The following is a 20,077-nucleotide window of genomic DNA, read 5'->3' as shown; positions in this document are numbered from 1 at the left end:
GGAGGTACCATGTGAAAGCTCAAGCACCAATAGCAAGAGCAATGACGTATATTGAGCATAATGTAAAATACGTTCAGTTCAGTATGCTCCCAAGTTAATCTGAGAAACTGCAGAGCTCTTTAATTATACATGATTTTGAAATTTTCAGTCACAGATTTTCCATCAAATGTGATGATATCTCACGAGCTTTAGACAGAAATAAGAATGCATGTGTGAGCTTCACCAATTTTCAGGAAAGTGATTTTCCATATTTTTCCTGATATTTAAAATAACAACTGTTATTTAACCCGTAACCTTGAGAAATGAAGAACAATGACTACCTCAGTTAATGTAGGCTAGCTAACTGATGTTTATCCACTCATTGCTAGTTTCAGGTTAACTGAAGCTGGTCACTTTACTGTGGTGCAGTGAAGTCACCCTACACAAATTAGACATTACTGACTACCTGAGTTGCTTTGGAGAACAGGTCACTGACTGATTGGTCACTGGGTTTGTGTGTTAGCGTTCTACATTTTCCTAGCAACTATGAACAAATTCAGTGCTCTTCTGTATGTACTATTTCACAACTACCAGCCACTCTGACTGAAAATTAAGTGTCTGGCAGTAAAAGAAATGATGGCATCAAAACCAAGTAATACAGGGAGTGCAGAATTATTAGGCAAATGAGTATTTTGTCCACATCATCCTCTTCATGCATGTTGTCTTACTCCAAGCTGTATAGGCTTGAAAGCCTACTACTAATTAAGCATATTAGGTGATGTGCATCTCTGTAATGAGAAGGGGTGTGGTCTAATGACATCAACACCCTATATCAGGTGTGCATAATTATTAGGCAACGTCCTTTCCTTTGGCAAAATGGGTCAAAAGAAGGACTTGACAGGCTCAGAAAAGTCAAAAATAGTGAGATATCTTGCAGAGGGATGCAGCAGTCTCAAAATTGCAAAGCTTCTGAAGCGTGATCATCGAACAATCAAGCGTTTCATTCAAAATAGTCAACAGGGTCGCAAGAAGCGCGAAGAAAAACCAAGGCGCAAAATAACTGCCCATGAACTGAGAAAAGTCAAGCGTGCAGCTGCCAAGATGCCACTTGCCACCAGTTTGGCCATATTTCAGAGCTGCCACATCACTGGAGTGCCCAAAAGCACAAGGTGTGCAATACTCAGAGACATGGCCAAGGTAAGAAAGGCTGAAAGACGACCACCACTGAACAAGACACACAAGCTGAAACGTCAAGACTGGGCCAAGAAATATCTCAAGACTGATTTTTCTAAGGTTTTATGGACTGATGAAATGAGAGTGAGTCTTGATGGGCCAGATGGATGGGCCCGTGGCTGGATTGGTAAAGGGCAGAGAGCTCCAGTCCGACTCAGACGCCAGCAAGGTGGAGGTGGAGTACTGGTTTGGGCTGGTATCATCAAAGATGAGCTTGTGGGGCCTTTTCGGGTTGAGGATGGAGTCAAGCTCAACTCCCAGTCCTACTGCCAGTTTCTGGAAGACACCTTCTTCAAGCAGTGGTACAGGAAGAAGTCTGCATCCTTCAAGAAAAACATGATTTTCATGCAGGACAATGCTCCATCACACGCGTCCAAGTACTCCACAGCGTGGCTGGCAAGAAAGGGTATAAAAGAAGAAAAACTAATGACATGGCCTCCTTGTTCACCTGATCTGAACCCCATTGAGAACCTGTGGTCCATCATCATATGTGAGATTTACAAGGAGGGAAAACAGTACACCTCTCTGAACAGTGTCTGGGAGGCTGTGGTTGCTGCTGCACGCAATGTTGATGGTGAACAGATCAAAACACTGACAGAATCCATGGATGGCAGGCTTTTGAGTGTCCTTGCAAAGAAAGGTGGCTATATTGGTCGCTGATTTGTTTTTGTTTTGTTTTTGAATGTCAGAAATGTATATTTGTGAATGTGGAGATGTTATATTGGTTTCACTGGTAAGAATAAATAATTGAAATGGGTATATATTTGTTTTTTGTTAAGTTGCCTAATAATTATGCACAGTAATAGTCACCTGCACACACAGATATCCCCCTAAAATAGCTAAAACTAAAAACAAACTAAAAACTACTTCCAAAAACATTCAGCTTTGATATTAATGAGTTTTTTGGGTTCATTGAGAACATGGTTGTTGTTCAATAATAAAATTATTCCTCAAAAATACAACTTGCCTAATAATTCTGCACTCCCTGTAGTGTCAAAATTCCCATATTCTTAGTAGAAGCACAGAAGCTTTATAATAAAATAATGGCTATATTGTCAGGTTTCAAGGGCGAGCTCCATGAACCATAAACAAATTGTAGCTAGATAAGGTGGATAAGGACTAAAGTAGGGCTGCCACAAACGATTATTTTGATAGTTGACTAGTCACCGATTATTTTTGCGATTAGTCGACTAATCAGATCATGCATCCTTACAGCTTATTGCACCAGCATGCATTTGCTCTTATATAACTATCATTAGCTTACAGCTTTAAGTGTTTAAGGTATGTGCTAACTTAAAATAAAGACAAGATGAGAGTTTGTTAAGTTTTAATGAAATTTGCAGATTGTTTCGGTGAAGTTTAATAAACTCCTTGCTATCTAAAATATAACAGGACACCAGAGTATATTCTCCAGCATCTCACACTTCTGATGATCAGCTGTCTGTTTATTCAGCTGTGTAAAAACTATAACTTTAATCTCAGCCAAAACGATTTACTCAGGAACAAATAAAATACTAGAAAAAGCCAAACAATAACATTGTTAAGTTATCTAAGTGACTTATATATCATGTTTAACCTGAGTAGCGAAAGACGGCGGTGGGTTTGAAAACTATTTGCTGGGAGTCCGGTGTTCTCACGGGCTCTAGTGAGCCTTGCCCCCGGCTAGCTATCGAGCTAGTGGGTAACAGACGTCTTGAAAATATGTGGTGTCTTGATAAACTGAGCAGATATTTGAAGTTTACACAGCTACATTCTCGCCTGAAAATATGTTAAACGTTTATTTTGTGACCCAGAAAGAATAATAAGAGTAATATTAAAACTAACTAGCTGCCGCCATTGTTGTAAACTGAGCTGGGCCGCGCTATGAATTCTGGGACACAGTTTCTTCTTCTTCGGGGTTTAACGGCAGCTGGCATCCTTGTACATGCAGTGCTGCCATCTTCTGTTTCAGTCCGTTATTACACTCTTAAATCCTACTACTTATTCCTGCGTCTTTTGTGATCTTACAAAGCTTCAAACGACGCGTCGACTATTAAATTAGTCGTCGACGATTTTGATAGTCGACGTAATCGTGACTAGTTGACTAATCGTGGCAGCCCTAGACTAAAGCACCACGAGGTAGAACAAACCTGACCCCACCATCAGATGATAAATGAATTTATAGGTGACCCAATTTGGTAAACTTAGAGCTGAACCACTTCTCAGGAAAGGAAGAGGCTAAAAGTTTGTGTTGCCCAAGACATATAAAAGTTTCACACTGGATGATGACAATCAATTTACCGATGGATCCGAGTCAGAGCTTAGTTGCAACAAGAGAGAGGATTTTGTAACGCTGTCCATCAAATCCAGTACTTGGGGGATTTTTTTTAGCCCATAAAATAATTGATATTAATAATAATCACTCATTGCACATCACCAATGAACAGAAAGTAACCAAAGCATCAGGGCTTTTGCAGTTGTGTGAATAAGTGCATATAAAATCTCTGATGGACTACTAACCTAGAAAAAAGCAACCAAAAAGAATAGAAAACTGTGCAATAAAGAAAAAGAGTCCCGCATGGATCTCAAACTCATGTCTCCTGGGTAAAAGTCATCTGAATTATGCCACTACCATCCCTCCATCCTCCTTAAAAGGAATTTAGTCGCCGTTTCAAAGATCAAACACTCTTAGTTTGACTGTGAGAATCAGGCCATCATAGCTGAACTACAGAACGGCAATGATATGCAGAAGAAGAGAACTATTTGGAAGAAGAGAGAAAAGGAATAGACGTCAGACCAGTGGAAATCAGGGCTTTGATGTCATAGGAACTTTGGTTTCATGTGTTTGTGAGATGTAGTAAAGGAGGTTCCTGCTGTGAAGCATATGGTGATACAATGCTCACACCATCCCTGGGAACACTGTTTGTTTTCAGCAGGACAATGAGCCGCAACAAACCTCCAGGCTGCGAGGGCTGCATGACCAAGAAGGAGAGCGATCGAGAGGCAAAGAGCTCTAAACAATCATGATAAATACAAGAGCTTAAATGATTATGAATCCACTGCAAAAGTGTCTTAAACCCACAGTACGGTGTACATTTTAGGACATCGTCAGGTCTCAAGAAAAAAGTTGTCAGGTATCAGACAAAAAAATGTCAGGTCTCAGTTCTCAAAAAAAAAAAGTTGTCAGGTATCAGACAAAAAATTGTCAGGTCTCAGTTCTCAAAAAAAAAAGTTGTCAGGTATCAGACAAAAAAATGTCAGGTCTCAGTTCTCAAGAAAAAAGTTGTCAGGTATCAGACAAAAAAATGTCAGGTCTCAGTTCTCAAGAAAAAAGTTGTCAGGTATCAGACAAAAAAATGTCAGGTCTCAGTTCTCAAGAAAAAAGTTGTCAGGTATCAGACAAAAAATTGTCAGGTCTCAGTTCTCAAAAAAAAAAGTTGTCAGGTATCAGACAAAAAAATGTCAGGTCTCAGTTCTCAAGAAAAAAGTTGTCAGGTATCAGACAAAAAAATGTCAGGTCTCAGTTCTCAAAAAAAAAAGTTGTCAGGTATCAGACAAAAAAATGTCAGGTCTCAGTTCTCAAGAAAAAAGTTGTCAGGTATCAGACAAAAAATTGTCAGGTCTCAGTTCTCAAAAAAAAAAGTTGTCAGGTATCAGACAAAAAAATGTCAGGTCTCAGTTCTCAAAAAAAAAGTTGTCAGGTATCAGACAAAAAATTGTCAGGTCTCAGTTCTCAAAAAAAAAAGTTGTCAGGTATCAGACAAAAAAATGTCAGGTCTCAGTTCTCAAAAAAAAAGTTGTCAGGTATCAGACAAAAAAATGTCAGGTCTCAGTTCTCAAAAAAAAAGTTGTCAGGTATCAGACAAAAAATTGTCAGGTCTCAGTTCTCAAAAAAAAAAGTTGTCAGGTATCAGACAAAAAAATGTCAGGTCTCAGTTCTCAAAAAAAAAGTTGTCAGGTATCAGACAAAAAATTGTCAGGTCTCAGTTCTCAAAAAAAAAAGTTGTCAGGTATCAGAACACAAGGTACCAGACAGAGAAAAAATCTTCCTGCAGGTGGCGGTGTTGTCATGTCCCACCCAATGACTGTATAAAAGATGGACGACACGACAGCTCCCCAAAAATGAAGCCAAAACGTCTCTATCGCCCCCTGGTGTCTGGCTGCAGTATATACGTCATAAACCCCGCCTCCTCCATGTTAGCGGATGGGACTGGGGTCAGACTAAAATAAATTTATTCTCCTCAGATAATTTTTTTCCAAAGATTCTTTCTTTTGTTATCAATAGTTCTCATCACGCTGATTGATGTTCAAGGGGTCTCCTCTCCCATAAGTTTGATTCTAATTCCTACCGCGGTGATGTTAAATTGGGGTGAAACGTCATCATAACAGCTTTGACTGGCAGCTGCAGTCACGGAGAAACTTGCGTATCTCTGTTCGGGAATAGCAGATAGAACGTAGGCTCTGAGAGGAGGGCCAGCGTTTACGCTACGAAAACACGACCGAGTGTTTTAACCTGACAGCCTGAGGTGTTCTTCAGTAAACTGGACTACCCGACAGAAGGACCCGAGGCCCTGCTGCACTTTTTCGGTAAGTTAAACGTGTTTGTCAGCTAATCCGTAACTACCGTCCTTAGCTCGGTCCTGAGACCTAGCTAGCTAAAATGAGGACTCGGCTGTCAGGGTTCGTTTAGCTAATCTGTGCAGGTGAATGAATTTACACCGACTAAAGAAATCAAGAGAAACGCTCCGGGCTACTCAGTCACTAATTACTGTTACTGTACTTTTATTACAAGTATTATACTGTAAAAGCAACAGGCTGCATCCTGCTTCAGCTCCTGTGGAGAGCTGAATATTAAATATGTGCAAACAACAGCATGTTTTCAGTCTCTTGCCACATCTGTAAAGACAATAACTTTAAAAAAAAAAAAAAAAAAAAGCTTGTACCTTGTAGCTCCTCATTAATCAGGAACTATGGATTAAAGTACTGTAGTGTACTGTAATACTGAAAAAAATGTAAGAGAAGAACTTCAGATCCTGAGTGTGTGAGGACAGAAGAATCAGCTTTATTTCAATTTTGAGGGATAAAATTTATATTTGAGTTTGATGGTTCTGTTCTCTTTGTGATTACAGGAGCTGCCCTCAGATTCAGACCTCAGCACCACCCAGTGACAGCAGACAGATCATCCAACATGTTCACATGTTAACTGCAAAATGAACTGATGAAAACAGTACAAAGGTTAAAGTACCACATGTGCTGTAGTGAAAGCTGCAGCTTTATTGATAAAGTTAAAGACAAAAAAACAAAAGGATTAATCACCCCTGTAACTGTGTCACTATATATCAGCATTAACAGGACCTCAGTTTTTATCTCAGACCTGCACAGCTTCCGTTTTAAACACTTGATGTACTCAGCTGTATAAAGAGCACGTTTGAGTTTCTCTAACACAATTAAATAAAACCTGATGAAGGTCAAAGGTCACAGTTTTTTGCAGATAGTGTGTTATTTACCATAAAGTGATTCAGAGTTATTCATACCAGAGTAACCAGAGAGGATCATATCTTTTTAAATATATAACTTTCTACAGGACTGAATATAATATCTTTATGTAAAAGTCCGGAGCCTCTGGGGAGTATCCGAGTATTTATAACATTACACAAACCAAAGGTCTCCATCACAGTGTTCATGAAATGCTGGGTTTATCCATCTCCTGGGGCGGGCCTACGGAGGAGTGCTGAAGATTTCCCTGTGAGGGAGCTGCTGGTGAAGATCATGAGTCCTGCTTGATCAATGCGATGAGCTTCAGTGTTCCTGGTGTTTCTTAAATGATGCCTCTTTCAGTGGGTCAACAGAACTTCTGGCACAGGACAGCTGTGATGAAAGAAAGGGAAGAAGTTTCTCCAAACCTCTGGACCCAGGAAACCCAGCTTGGTCCTGAGCTTGGTTCTCCCTCACTAGTTTCTCTCCAGGGTGAATGTAGCTGTTATACATAATATGGATTATTATTAAATAAAAAGAACAAATTATACTACACTACTGAAACCTTCTGCTGCTGTTTTTAAAGTTTCCATGTTACCAGGCTGAAGAGATTTAAACAGTTTTAGATCCATTAAACTCACAGTCTTAAATGTTAAAATCTCAAAGGACAGCATTATATTTTTGATATTAACAGTAACTCTGGGCTTCTGTGGAGTGTGTAGCCGATCTCATCGCTGTCTAAAAATGGATTAAAAAAAACATAAGAAGTGCTGAATCCTTCAACAACACAGACTATTAGAGTAGCAGCTGTCTGTGTGAAGCACTTGCTGCAGGGTTGCGCCATGAATGTATTCAGCTGCCAACAAAAAGCAGGACTCAGTGCGGGCAACTGCCATGAGTCTGACGATGTTGGGGTGAGACAGTCTCCTAATAAAACAGAAACATCTCCGAATAAAAAACAAAAAAAATCACATTTCACCACTGTCGCTAGCTAGAATGAATTAGCCAGACAAAAATAGTACTGATTTGGTTTCGTACAAAACTAGCTTTCCTTCTCTGATATGTAACTTTCACAACATAACCGCAACTTAATATAACACAACTGTTGCAAAAATATGAACAAAAGTTAAACTTACCTTGTGTCGTTAGGAGCCTGAACCTCGGTAAAACTCCGGTGAGGTCAATGACCTTACGCTCTCCCACTGTCACACGTTGATGACGTATTTGGAAATCAATTCGGGTGGGACATGACAACACCGCCACCTGCAGGAAGATTTTCTCTCTGGTACCTTGTGTTCTGATACCTGACAACTTTTTTTTTGAGAACTGAGACCTGACATTTTTTTGTCTGATACCTGACAACTTTTTTTTTTGAGAACTGAGACCTGACAATTTTTTGTCTGATACCTGACAACTTTTTTTTTTGAGAACTGAGACCTGACAATTTTTTGTCTGATACCTGACAACTTTTTTTTTTTGAGAACTGAGACCTGACAATTTTTTGTCTGATACCTGACAACTTTTTTCTTGAGAACTGAGACCTGACATTTTTTTGTCTGATACCTGACAACTTTTTTTTTGAGAACTGAGACCTGACATTTTTTTGTCTGATACCTGACAACTTTTTTTTTTGAGAACTGAGACCTGACATTTTTTTGTCTGATACCTGACAACTTTTTTCTTGAGAACTGAGACCTGACATTTTTTTGTCTGATACCTGACAACTTTTTTTTTGAGAACTGAGACCTGACATTTTTTTGTCTGATACCTGACAACTTTTTTTTTTGAGAACTGAGACCTGACAATTTTTTGTCTGATACCTGACAACTTTTTTCTTGAGAACTGAGACCTGACATTTTTTTGTCTGATACCTGACAACTTTTTTTTTTGAGAACTGAGACCTGACAATTTTTTGTCTGATACCTGACAACTGTTTTTTTTGAGAACTGAGACCTGACAATTTTTTGTCTGATACCTGATAACTTTTTTCTTGAGACCTGACGATGTCCTAAAATGTACACCGTACCACAGTCTTCCAGATGTCTACTGGAGGGCGACTCCTGTGGTTGGAAAACACACTTTGGGCTATTAAGAATTCTGATAGAAAATAACTCTCAGCTCTGGTGCTCTCTGACCTCAATAAACACTTTTGTGATAAGTGTGTGTTCCCAACCACTAGTTATGAGTCTTATTGAAGAAAACACAAAGTTTATTTTGTAAATTAAGGTCCTAATTAAAGTAAAAAATTAGAATAAAGCATGGTATGTTCATTGAGTGAAAAAAAGCCTCAGATGAGGCTGAGATGCATTTGAAGCTTTACAACAAACCAACCAGGGGGTGATCCCCCAGAAGCTACGTTCATTATTTATATACAGTCTGTGATTCCAACAATTCAATTAGACTAATTGGATGAACTGAACTGGACCTTTAGTGCCTTATGGAGCATCCTTAATGCAATTATCTGACAAATAAAATGGTTGAGCAGACTGTCCGAGAAGTTTAGTATTTTATTAGCAACATATGTGTTTCACATGTGCAGTTATTAGGATCCAGCTTGCTAACCAAGTTAGCATTTCTAGCTATAAAAAGCAAAACAAACAAACCCATGTCAGAGGCCAAAATGCTTCAAAATAGTACTTCATATATGAAAGCTTAGCTTCACAGTAGCAATATCCATATATTCTGTTGCGTTACTTACGTGTGTTGCTCGGCTGCGAGTCCATGGGAATCATCATTTTGCTTCGAGTTCCTCTCCTGGCAGCCAGAGAACGCTCCAAAGTGGAGATACTGCTGGAAACCTCATCAGCATCTGCTCCTGGAACATCACAATCAAAACCCAATCAGGGATTCAGACATCTTCATTTCCTTGGATTAGGATTTAGGTTTAGTGTTCCATTTTCCACTTGGAGATCCTTATTTGATACTTTTGTGTTTTTATCATTATTAATTAGGCCTGTTTACACAGCTAATTAAACCAAGATTCATAACCCATTTATCTTAAACGTAATGATGTAAAATAAAGAGAAACTATAAGATTAAATCTAATTAAACACATAAAAAATATGAGTGTAACTAAATTAAGCTTTGCTATACACATACTAAATTGATTGGTAAATGAGAATCAGTGCTGTACCTGAATGGCTGCTTTTGCTCCCCATCTGGCTCTCTGATTGGCTGTGTGCCACCTGGGGGAGGTCCTGGCAAGACTGGATTGGTGAATCGTGGCCAGACGGTGCGATGCTGGGAGCTTTCTCCATGTTCTTCATCTCCATCTCCTCGTGGTGGATCCAGAGGTCCGGAGGCCGCAGGTCCTTCTGGCTGCCCTTCCTCTTACTGGCACTGTGACTTGCTCTCTTCCTGCACAGAGGATGAGAAACGCACCGGGGAGGAGGGTCAGGAGAAGAAAACACTCCATCCATCATCGTTTATTTCCACTAAATGAAAGCACTGTGGGGTGGAGAGGGCTGTGAATTCTCCACCTGTAGCTGTACTCAAATCTGATCATCTGGATCATAAAACAGTATGAATTCAAATGAAATTTGGCATAATGTCTTGAACTGCCTCGAACTCTTGAAGATTATGAAACAAGATTATGCTCACTGAAATGTGGAGCGGAGAATTAGGAAATTATACTGACATTATAAATGGAATTATACAGAAACTCTCTGACCCAAAGCATCATTTCTACTTGTATCTGTATTTTTGAGGGGTTTTCCTGTGTTTCAAATCATTAAAGATGTTTTGTTGTTTTTGTTTTTTTAATTTGCAGGATGTTGAGCTCTCATAGCCACCATATGATGTCATGAACAGGATTACAATAAAAGTGGATTGAAGGTAGGAAGATGAAATTAATCCACTTTATTAGTGGATTATATGATACCAAGTATAATAATTTCATGAACTACATAAATAATCATTTTGACTAAAACTGAGAAAAATACTAAAAACTGCAATTTCATGAACACAAACTAGACCAGGGGTCAGCAACCTTTAGCACCAAAAGAGCCATTTGGACGCGATTTCCACGCAAAAGAAAACACTGGGAGCCGCAAATACTTTTTGACATCTAAAATGAAGATAACACGGTATATATATATATATATATATATATATATATATATATATATATATATATATATATATATATATATATATATATATATATATATATATATATATATATATATATATATATATATATATATATATATATATATATATATATATATTTTTTTTTTTTTTTTACCTTTATGCTTTGTGTGAACAACTAAGGTGTGTTGCTTAAATCCATGAAGTGCTACAGAGAAAATTACATTTTATTTGTGTAATTAACACATTTTGAACTCTTAAAGAAATATAACAAAAGGAAAGCTGAACTAAAATGATCCATGTAGCAAACAAAAACTGTTGTGAGCCGCCACCCTTATATCGCCTTTGGGCTTTTGGAGCCTTGACCTGACTTTTAAAAAACAATTGGAAAAAAGCACTATGCTGCTGAAAAATGAAAAATAGATATTTGCAAAATTCTGCCTAAATATGTATTTTACCTGGTTAATGTGTGTGGCGGACGCACCTGAGCGGCACCCGCAATCACACCTCGCCGCCTTTACGTCTGTGCTATCTGTGCTGTTGTGTTGTGTTGGTATGTGTCGGGCTGTGAGCTTTAACACCAGCTGTATACGTACAGCAAGCGTGTGTGAAAAGTGGTCAATAAAGAGATGCTGAAAAGCGTGTTCATGCAAACATCGTCGGGTCTGCCGTGATATGTTTACAATGGGACTTCTGGTCCTGAACCTCTGCACACAGCGTCTGCAAATCGGGGCTGTACGAAGTGACTTTCATCTTTACGCAGGACTGTGAGCTGTCATCCGTGAAGCGTGAGCGGTGTTTGTTTTTAACATAGTTCACGGTGGAGCTGCTGACATAATGTGGATCCGAAGATCCATAATTGTCTTACCTGGGGTTGAAAGTCTCGATAAATGCACGGCGTTTCGACGGGTATATCGGCTTCCGCAAGTGTGGCGCTTATTTTGAGCGATCAAAAACTAATAGAATATAATTGTATATTTATATTTCAATATCACAGTAATCTTCCAATTTAGAACTACAAGTTAAAAAAGAACTAAACACAAATAAAATACACTTCAGCTAATTACTTAAAAAAAATAATTTATTTTCCCAAACCACGCGGAGGACTAAAGAGCCGCATGCGGCTCCGGAGCCGCAGGGTGACGACCCCTGAACTAGACTGAAACTGTTCATCCATTCATTATTTCTTGCTTATCTGAAGTTCTGTCTCTGTAGCAGTGGGCTAAACAGGGTATTCTGCTCCCAAGCAATCTTGGTGCCTGCAGTGGTCGACCATCACTGATGCACCCAATGTGAAAGACATATTGATTTGGAGGATGGAAATGCACTGAAGATGCACTGTGAACACAGTTGCGGCTTTTCTGTCGCATTTCTTATAAATCGGTTCAAGGAGGCTAGAAGTCGAGTTTAAAGGCATAATTGCCATTCCTGCTGTTACAAAAGTCATCTGCGTGAGTTGACTTCTAACAGGTGGTTTTGAAAGAGTAAATAAAACCTCTTGAGTGTGTTTATAAAAAGAAAACCATGACAAAACAAACTACAATGAAATAACGTTAAAACCTGATGAACTGACATTTCCTGGGATGATAAAGTCTACATGGAGAGGTCTAGCTGAGGTTTTTGCTGGCTGGGTTATTTGTGATTTGGTACATATATTCAGACCTGTGTGAGCTGGCAGGGACATTAATTTCAGAGTAAATCTCTGTGAAAAAAAACAAGACATGCAGGGCAGCTCATTAACCATCTGCCTCATTACAGTGACAGCCGTTTATTGCCATCACACAGATGAATGAAACATCTTACTTCCTCTGCTGGGCGGAGGTGCGCCGTGTGCAGATGAGGGCCACGATGACAACCACGACCACGGTGACGGCTCCCACAGAAACCACAATGATGACCAGGAGGTTGCTGTTCTTCTGAGGGGTGACGCTGCCGTGAGGGGGACGCATCTGACCAATTGGAGACTCTGGAATAAATACAAGAAGAGAGGCAGAAGTTAGAAACATGAATAAATACACACTGAAATCTGTATATTCAAAATGAATATACTAAAATGACATCAGTTTATAAAGTTTATGCCATTTTTACTGTGAATTCATTATGTATAACAAACATTTTCCTGAAACCTTCACCTAAAATGCTTGATATAGCCAACATTAAAACTGCAACAATAAATTATATATACTGTAATATCTCAGGCAAATTGTTAATGCTTTTTCTTTTGCTCATTAGATCTATTAAACTAACTAAATTTCACCAAAAAAAGAAAAGACAAAAATTGTTTCATACATTTTGATGATTGCTGATGACACAGTTATATTCAATTCAGTTTATTTATATAAACCCACAATAACAGCTGCCTCAAGGTGCTTAAATATGAAGAAAAAAAAAGTTTTCACAGAACTCTATGAAATCCCGTGAAAAGCACAGTCACTGCTTCCATAAGGTTGGGGTAACAGTCAGGTGCTGCTAATCAAATGCATTAACTGATCACCAGCAAGTCTCAGCACCTATATAAATTCAGACGTTTTGTCAGTTTGCTGGTCAGGAGCATTCAGGTGTGTGTTAGAGAAGCAATAATTGCTCTATTCAGAGAAGGTTCATTTGACGTCCATCATTCTCCAATGAGAAAGATTATTTACAATTTAATTTAATTCAATTCAATTCAATTTAATTCGACCTAAGGTCACATGGTGACAGTATAATTAGAAAGAGACTGAGTACGACTTGTCTGGAAGGCTTACGAGGAGAACGCGTTTCTTAGCTGAGGAGAAGATGGCAGCACAGCTTAGGTTTGTAAGGTTTGAATAAAGCACAAGATTTCTGGAGGAATGTGCTTTGGCAGACGAGCCCAAAGTGGAGACGTTTGCCTCAATGAACTGAAGCAACGTTGTGAAGAAGACTGATCCACAATTACTCCGCAACAATGTGAGAGACTAATAAAGCCATCAAGAAAATGCACTATAATATTTTATAGTGCATTTCTACATTATCATAAGAAGATAAACATGATAATAAAACTGAATCATTTAACTTTTTCTATTCGAAGAAGATTGAATTTTACTGAAATTTAAATTTGGTTTTACCTTTTTCATAATATCATGTGGAAAGCAGAACAGGAAGGGTAACCATACTATAAGTTGATATACCGAATCAAATTTTAGGCAAATTGCTATATTTAACTGCTCCACAGTCACATTTTTATATCTGTTTTAATTGTGTAACCAATATATGTTATTCCACGATACCCAAAATTGAGACAAAGGAAAAAGAAGAAGTGGTTTGACTGGACTGAAAACACAAAGCTGCTGCTGTTGCTGCTTTACCGATCAATACACAGTGTGTGTATGAGTGTACGACAGGTGTAAAGGGAAAGAGGGGAATTGATGACACGCTCTGTCATTCATTAACTCGACCTTGGAGCAGAGAGAGGGAGAAAATAGGAAACACATAAGGGGCATGAAGTCCAAATGCAGAGGCGAGGGAAGTGTGTTAAAGAGGGAGGAGCTGGAGAGGTGGAAAAAGGAAAGGAAAGGAAAACATAGGAATGGAGAGACAATAAAATGACTGAGAGGGGAGAGAGAATGAAAGAAAAAGAAAGGGAGAAGATGGATGAACAAAATATCAAGAGAAATGTGTGCATATGAGACAAAGAGAAAGAAAGGAAAAGAGATAGCAGGACACTTTTCCTCTTTCACCTTCTCTCTCCATTTGCTTGTCTCTCTCAATGAAAACCACAATCCATCAAAGCTTACGGCCACAGCACAGAAGCCACAACACCACCTTCTTTTTCTTTTTAAAGTACAATTTCATCATCTTTCTTCCTTTTTTTTTCTTTTTAAATTCTTTATTTAATTTCAGAATTCTGAGTTTTAGCTGACGCAGTTTCTGCTTTCATTGTTGAGAGCAAAGGTTATGGGGTAATTAAAATATACTAAGTTCAACCTTTGATGTCACCAGAAAAAGTGATGACAGTTCAACTTCTTTTTTGAACAAAGCGTCAACCTTCAGGTCTGAAAACTGCAGATCTTCGAGTGGCCACGTGACGCTGGTTCCAAAAGCGAGTCAGTCATCACAGCCTCCCATGTTAAAATGCTTAGTTTCATGGATGGATAAAAGCACGTACATTTTTATGGACAGTATTGACCTTTATAACAGCTGTACAATCGTGCTGTACAGAGGGCAATAGCGAATTCATGTGTAGTGTTTGCGCCTTTTAGAGTATTTTAATCGATCTGCCTGCCAAATATAATGTTTTCCTGTGTGGTGCAGGCCATCAAGGAAGATTATGCTTCAATTTTTCTGAGTAAAATTGTAGAATTTCTACTGTCTACCACAAACATGTATTAGACGCTTGCTAGCATTAAGTGATAGATTAGTGCTTGATTTTATTATCCACACGTGGTCACATCTCGCTCCTAAAATCAAATGTGGTGGCTGCAGAAACGCTAACGTTGAGGCTTCAAAACATAAAGTCCAGAAACCAATGGTTAATGTCATGGTTACATTCATGGATTATATACAGGCAGTGTGATCTCAGTCCTTTACTGACCAGGATCTGCCTCTATGGTAAGAAAATAGGTATGCTTGTGGAAAGTCTTACCTTCTAGCGTTTTGTGTGAAAAATGTGCATTTAAGTCCAAACCAAGAAGTTCTGGTGATTAAAACTAACTAAAAACAACATCTGAGAATAAAAAGTCCAAAAGATCAAATGAAAAAATAGCAGACCTACAAAGTCCTGAAAGTCCTGTGATTGATGACACTACCTTCACCTCACCTACACTGTGCACACGTTGATTGCTTTGAATTTTTCCCCACTGGTTAAAAATGATCACAGTTGTTCACAAGTGACAAGTTAAACATGTGAAAGTGTAGGTAAAAATGATTTAAATCAAGTCAATGATCACCTGTTAATCAGCATTTGCTTTTTGTGCAGACGTGATACAGTTCTGTTTCTTTAGCACTTATCCACTCACTTCAGATGAACTCAGCGACCATAAAATGGAGAGAACTCAGCTAATTAGGTCTGATTTACACCTCAGAATGTCACATAATTAAATTCATGCTACTCTAGCATGAAAAACAGAACTGAAATCAGTAGGAGTCACTTGCTAACTTAAAATATTTTATAGCTCCTGGGTGTACAAAGATGTTTATATTGTGGGAACAAGTTGGCTAAACTTCAGGTAACTTTCAGGTCTTTTCCTGTTATGCTAATGCATTCGCCAATTACTTGGTTAAACACTCGTTCCCACAAGCTGGATAAATATTTAAAACAATTGTTCCCACAAGTTAAACAAAGAACAAAATACTTGTTCCAACAATATGAACATGTTGTTCCCACAAGATAAGCAATTTAGTTCGACCAAGAGATAAAACATCTTTTTCCACAAGTTCCTTCAATATAATGAAATTTTTCTCACAAGAGAAACAACTTGTTCAATGACATGCCCGTGAGAAAAATACCTTGATCCCACAAGTTAAATAACTTGTGTGCATTGTATCACTGCATACACATGTAGCTATATAGCTACATGACAGAACAGATTAGGTTGTACAGAATACCATTAATGTTTTTCTTGTTCCTATTTATACATTAAGGAAAACTTGTACAGGAGGTTTAAAACTCTTGAAAAAGTCCTTGGATGTTTTATGTAAAGGACTGTGTCATCTGATGTTAACTAAAGGTAACCGTGGAGACAAAAATTTGATTTTAGTTAGTCGAATGGTAGTCTTCTGCTCATCTGCTTATTGGCACCTTGTTAAATTTCATCTTAAAAAAGATTTTTAGATTAAGAAAGGTCGTGGCAAAAATGTCTTTCATCAAATTAATATTTGTTTTTACAATAAATTACAGTTTTATTGAGTATAAAGTAGAAAAAGAGTCCGTAATTTTAAATAACAAAAAGATGCAACAATAGCAGCAACTGACAGGAAGTCAAAACTGACCCGCGAGCAAAATGTATGTTACTGATGATAACAAGAGTAGTAACAACCTCTACTGAGATGCCCTTCAGCAAAGTAGCACAGGCCCAGAAGCTCAGAGAAACTGTGTAGAATAAATCACAAACTCTCGCCAGCTGAGTCAGTTTAAAGCCACAACGACACCAACAAATCAACACAAGGGCGACGGAGAGCACAGAAATCCTTGCAAAGCCAAGAAATCCAGCAGGGAAGTGAAACTGAGCAGTTACAAAGATGACAACGCAAACAAAGACATCAAAATGCAGCGTGATCAAAATGCAGAGTATACACATCAATGAGGCTTTAATCTGAACATCACTGTCAGTCACAATGACATCATACTGGATAACATTTTGTCCTACTTTTACTATGTTCCTGCCACTGTTCATGAACAAGCAGTTTTTTTTTTTCATTTGTTAAGTTTTAAAATCCAGTAAATGAGTATTAAAAAACTTCAGAGAAACAACTCAGCGCTGTCCTTAATACCAGCAGAGAGATAAACTCAATACTATCATACAGTCCAATTATGTGCACAACATTATTACTGAAGCCTCCTTAGTATTTAATTAAGGGTTGATGTTAATGTAAAACCTGTATCACGTGGACGGTTCTTTTGGAGGCTCCTATGGAAACCACATGCTGTAAATAAACTGCAACATCTCAGCAGTTAATGGATTGACCTCATACAAAGACATGAACAGAAATAACTTTGCGTGGGGCACAATCCACATTACAAATCTTTTTATCCAATACTTTGGTTTATACAGCTGCAAATCCAACACTTTTGCCAACAATTTGATGTGTTTAGTTTTTCAGTATTGTCATCATATTAGCAAATATGTTAATCTCTCAGTTTAGGAATATAAACTTAATATGCATAATGTATAATATGCTTAATGTGCTTTCCATTAATGTATAAACATGAAAGCCATTTTTCTGACCAGCAGAGAGAAAATGTCTGTGAACATTTCTGAGCTACTTAAGTGAAGCTACAGGGGGTTATAAAAGATGAAGAAGTTAATGTTTTTGATTAAAACTCTTGAGATGTTGTTTCCCTTCACTTAAAACTGAGATATTTTTAACTTTAATAGCTTGGCGCTGTGAGTGGAGAGGTATGGACCTCTCACAACAACTGCCAGCATCTACTTCCCAAGAGATATGAAGAGAAAACTGAGGAACTTTAGTGAAATGAGTGGCAGTGCTGAAGGTCTTTGCTCGGTTGAGGCAAGAACATCAGGCGGGATCGGTTCACCTCTGCACAGAAGCCGTCAGACCTACAGAGCTGTGGCACAATGAAACGAATCTGAGGTGACTCTTCTCAAGCTCATTTTTCAAGTGAGAGGAAGCTCTGCGACATAAACGACAACACCGCGTTAAAGATGACATACCGTTGAGCTGATGAACGAGGCTGCGACCTGCCTGACCCGCAATAAAGCCAGAGGGGAACGGAGGTCAAAGAGGACAGATTTATGATCTCCTCCGGGAGCAGCAGCAGCAACTGCGCTGACAAAATGTCAGAGTCCATCTTCAGATATACACAAGCACACACGCTGCCCGACAGTGCTCCAGTGAGACCAGATATAGACCCTGACCTCTGACCTACCAGTGGAGGAGGAGTAACAGTCTTTCTCCAGCAGAAACGGGAGCGGACAGTTATGATTATGACCATGGTTTATATCATCAGCCAAAGCTTTAGCTTTTATAGTGGTTTCAGCATTATTAGCTGCAATAGTAGTGTAGTTTACAGCAAATATAGTATTTTTATATGCATTAGTAGAAGTGGCGTTAACTATGCAGTTTGCATGAGTACATTCACTTTAGACATAATTATTGTTCTTGGTATGAGTATGAGTCACCTTGTATTAAACATAACGATTGTGTGCAGTAGGGAAAAAAATCTCTCTATGTGTTTAATTTCAAACAATAGTTGACCAAGCAGCACAAAACCCTGAAAAGATAATTTTGACTTCCAGCATTCAGCTCTCCTGTCATGCACAGCTGCTACTACACAGATGCTGGATTAGCCGGGTCTAAATGCTCTCCGGTGGAGTCCAAACTCTCCCAGGGGTTTTAAAAGTGGTATTTAAAGTGGTTTAAACATGGCGAGCTGGGCTGAACCAGACTGTCCTGCTGATTTTAACAGTAGTACATTTGTAAGGTTGCCAAAACTCAGACGTCTGGCGTGCGAAGTACACTTTTGCACTTAGCATCAAGCTCCACATTCTGTGACCAGCCTGCTGCATATTGCGCTCTCCTGGTATGTGTGGAACAGATGGATTACTTTTGCTTCTAAATGCAGTGTCTTCACAACAACATAAAAATCCCCACCTTTTCAGCGAAAGCATTCGTATTTTAATACAGCTAATTTTGAAATAAAGCTTTTCTATCAACATCAACATGCTCGTTCTCACTGCTGAGGTCCTAATTTTGTAACAACATAGCTATCTGACAAAATCAGTGTTGTCTTTGCTATTCTATTATTTTGGCCTGAGTTATTTACAGACCGTCTTTTAACCCCTTGGCAACCTCCAGTCGCTATGGACAAATGTATGTTCTTTGATCGGCTAGCGAGCTGTTGCTGAAGTTTGTTGCCTGTCGCTGAGGAATCGGTCACAAAGCAGGTGCTTCACCAGAGAATTCCTTGTGTTTGCTTTGGTCTTTAGCAGAATGCTAGACGGAAGATGTCAACATGTTCTTGAACACTGACTATTGCTGAGTGTTACTCGAAAAGTGCAAATCAAGCTACCACTGCAACCATGATAATGTTCACGAGAGCTAAATTCAATGTTTCAAAGACAAATGTTCTTTTTTTCCTGTTTGCACGTTTCATAGTTCTGCTAGGTGAGGAGTAGGAGAACTTTCTGGGGAAAGAAAAAACCACGACAGGATGAAAATATTAATTATATCATTAACAATATTAGAAGTACAGACAAACAGCTGTATTCCATATTAGAGTGTTAGAGCCACGGAATATAAATAATTCATATGTTTAATATTGTTAGTTGTACTGTTTTTAATTAGAAATGAAAGGCAACTATCCTTTCTTCTCTATGTCAAATCAGTCCAATAACGCTGCTGTTGTTGTCATTATATTAAAAACTACAAGCTGAAGATTTATATGCCACCCCACTCTTTTAATCCTGTTTGTCCATAAAGATGATTATTTTCCTCCACTTTATAGAAACACTGATTGATGGCGAGATAGTGAATCTAATTAAATTTTCCTGCCACGGGCGATGCGACGGCGAACATGAAGCGATGCTCACCGACTGTAAATCAGCGAGCTGGAGCTCCTTGTCAGGACAGAGTGACTTATTAAAGTAAGTTTAGACATGACTGAGTCGAGTGATTAGAGGAA

At 38.6% G+C, this 20,077-nt stretch overlaps 1 protein-coding gene and 1 long non-coding RNA gene across 5 annotated transcripts in view; one reads left to right on the top strand and one right to left on the bottom strand.

Moving 5' to 3' along the window:
- Positions 1 to 20,077, bottom strand: part of dcc (DCC netrin 1 receptor) — a 356,620-nt gene that overhangs the window by 50,875 nt on the left and 285,668 nt on the right. For all 4 annotated transcript variants that reach the window (XM_084934587.1, XM_084934589.1, XM_084934590.1 and 1 more), the window contains 3 exons: positions 12,559 to 12,721; positions 9,800 to 10,023; positions 9,365 to 9,481 (listed from right to left, as the gene is read on the bottom strand). In XM_084934587.1, the coding sequence (XP_084790713.1) occupies positions 9,365 to 9,481; positions 9,800 to 10,023; positions 12,559 to 12,721 (504 nt within the window). The remainder of the gene's footprint in view (positions 1 to 9,364; positions 9,482 to 9,799; positions 10,024 to 12,558; positions 12,722 to 20,077) is intronic.
- Positions 5,230 to 6,669, top strand: LOC146383367 (uncharacterized). The gene is made up of 2 exons (XR_014800749.1): positions 5,230 to 5,778; positions 6,321 to 6,669. It is a non-coding gene; the product is annotated as an uncharacterized LOC146383367 (long non-coding RNA).

The sequence above is a fragment of the Perissodus microlepis genome, chromosome 7, assembly GCF_051167445.1.
Source record: "Perissodus microlepis isolate ML-2025 ecotype Zambia chromosome 7, ASM5116744v1, whole genome shotgun sequence".
Classification (NCBI taxonomy): Eukaryota; Metazoa; Chordata; class Actinopteri; order Cichliformes; family Cichlidae; genus Perissodus; species Perissodus microlepis.
This window is presented reverse-complemented; position numbering and strand designations above follow the sequence as displayed.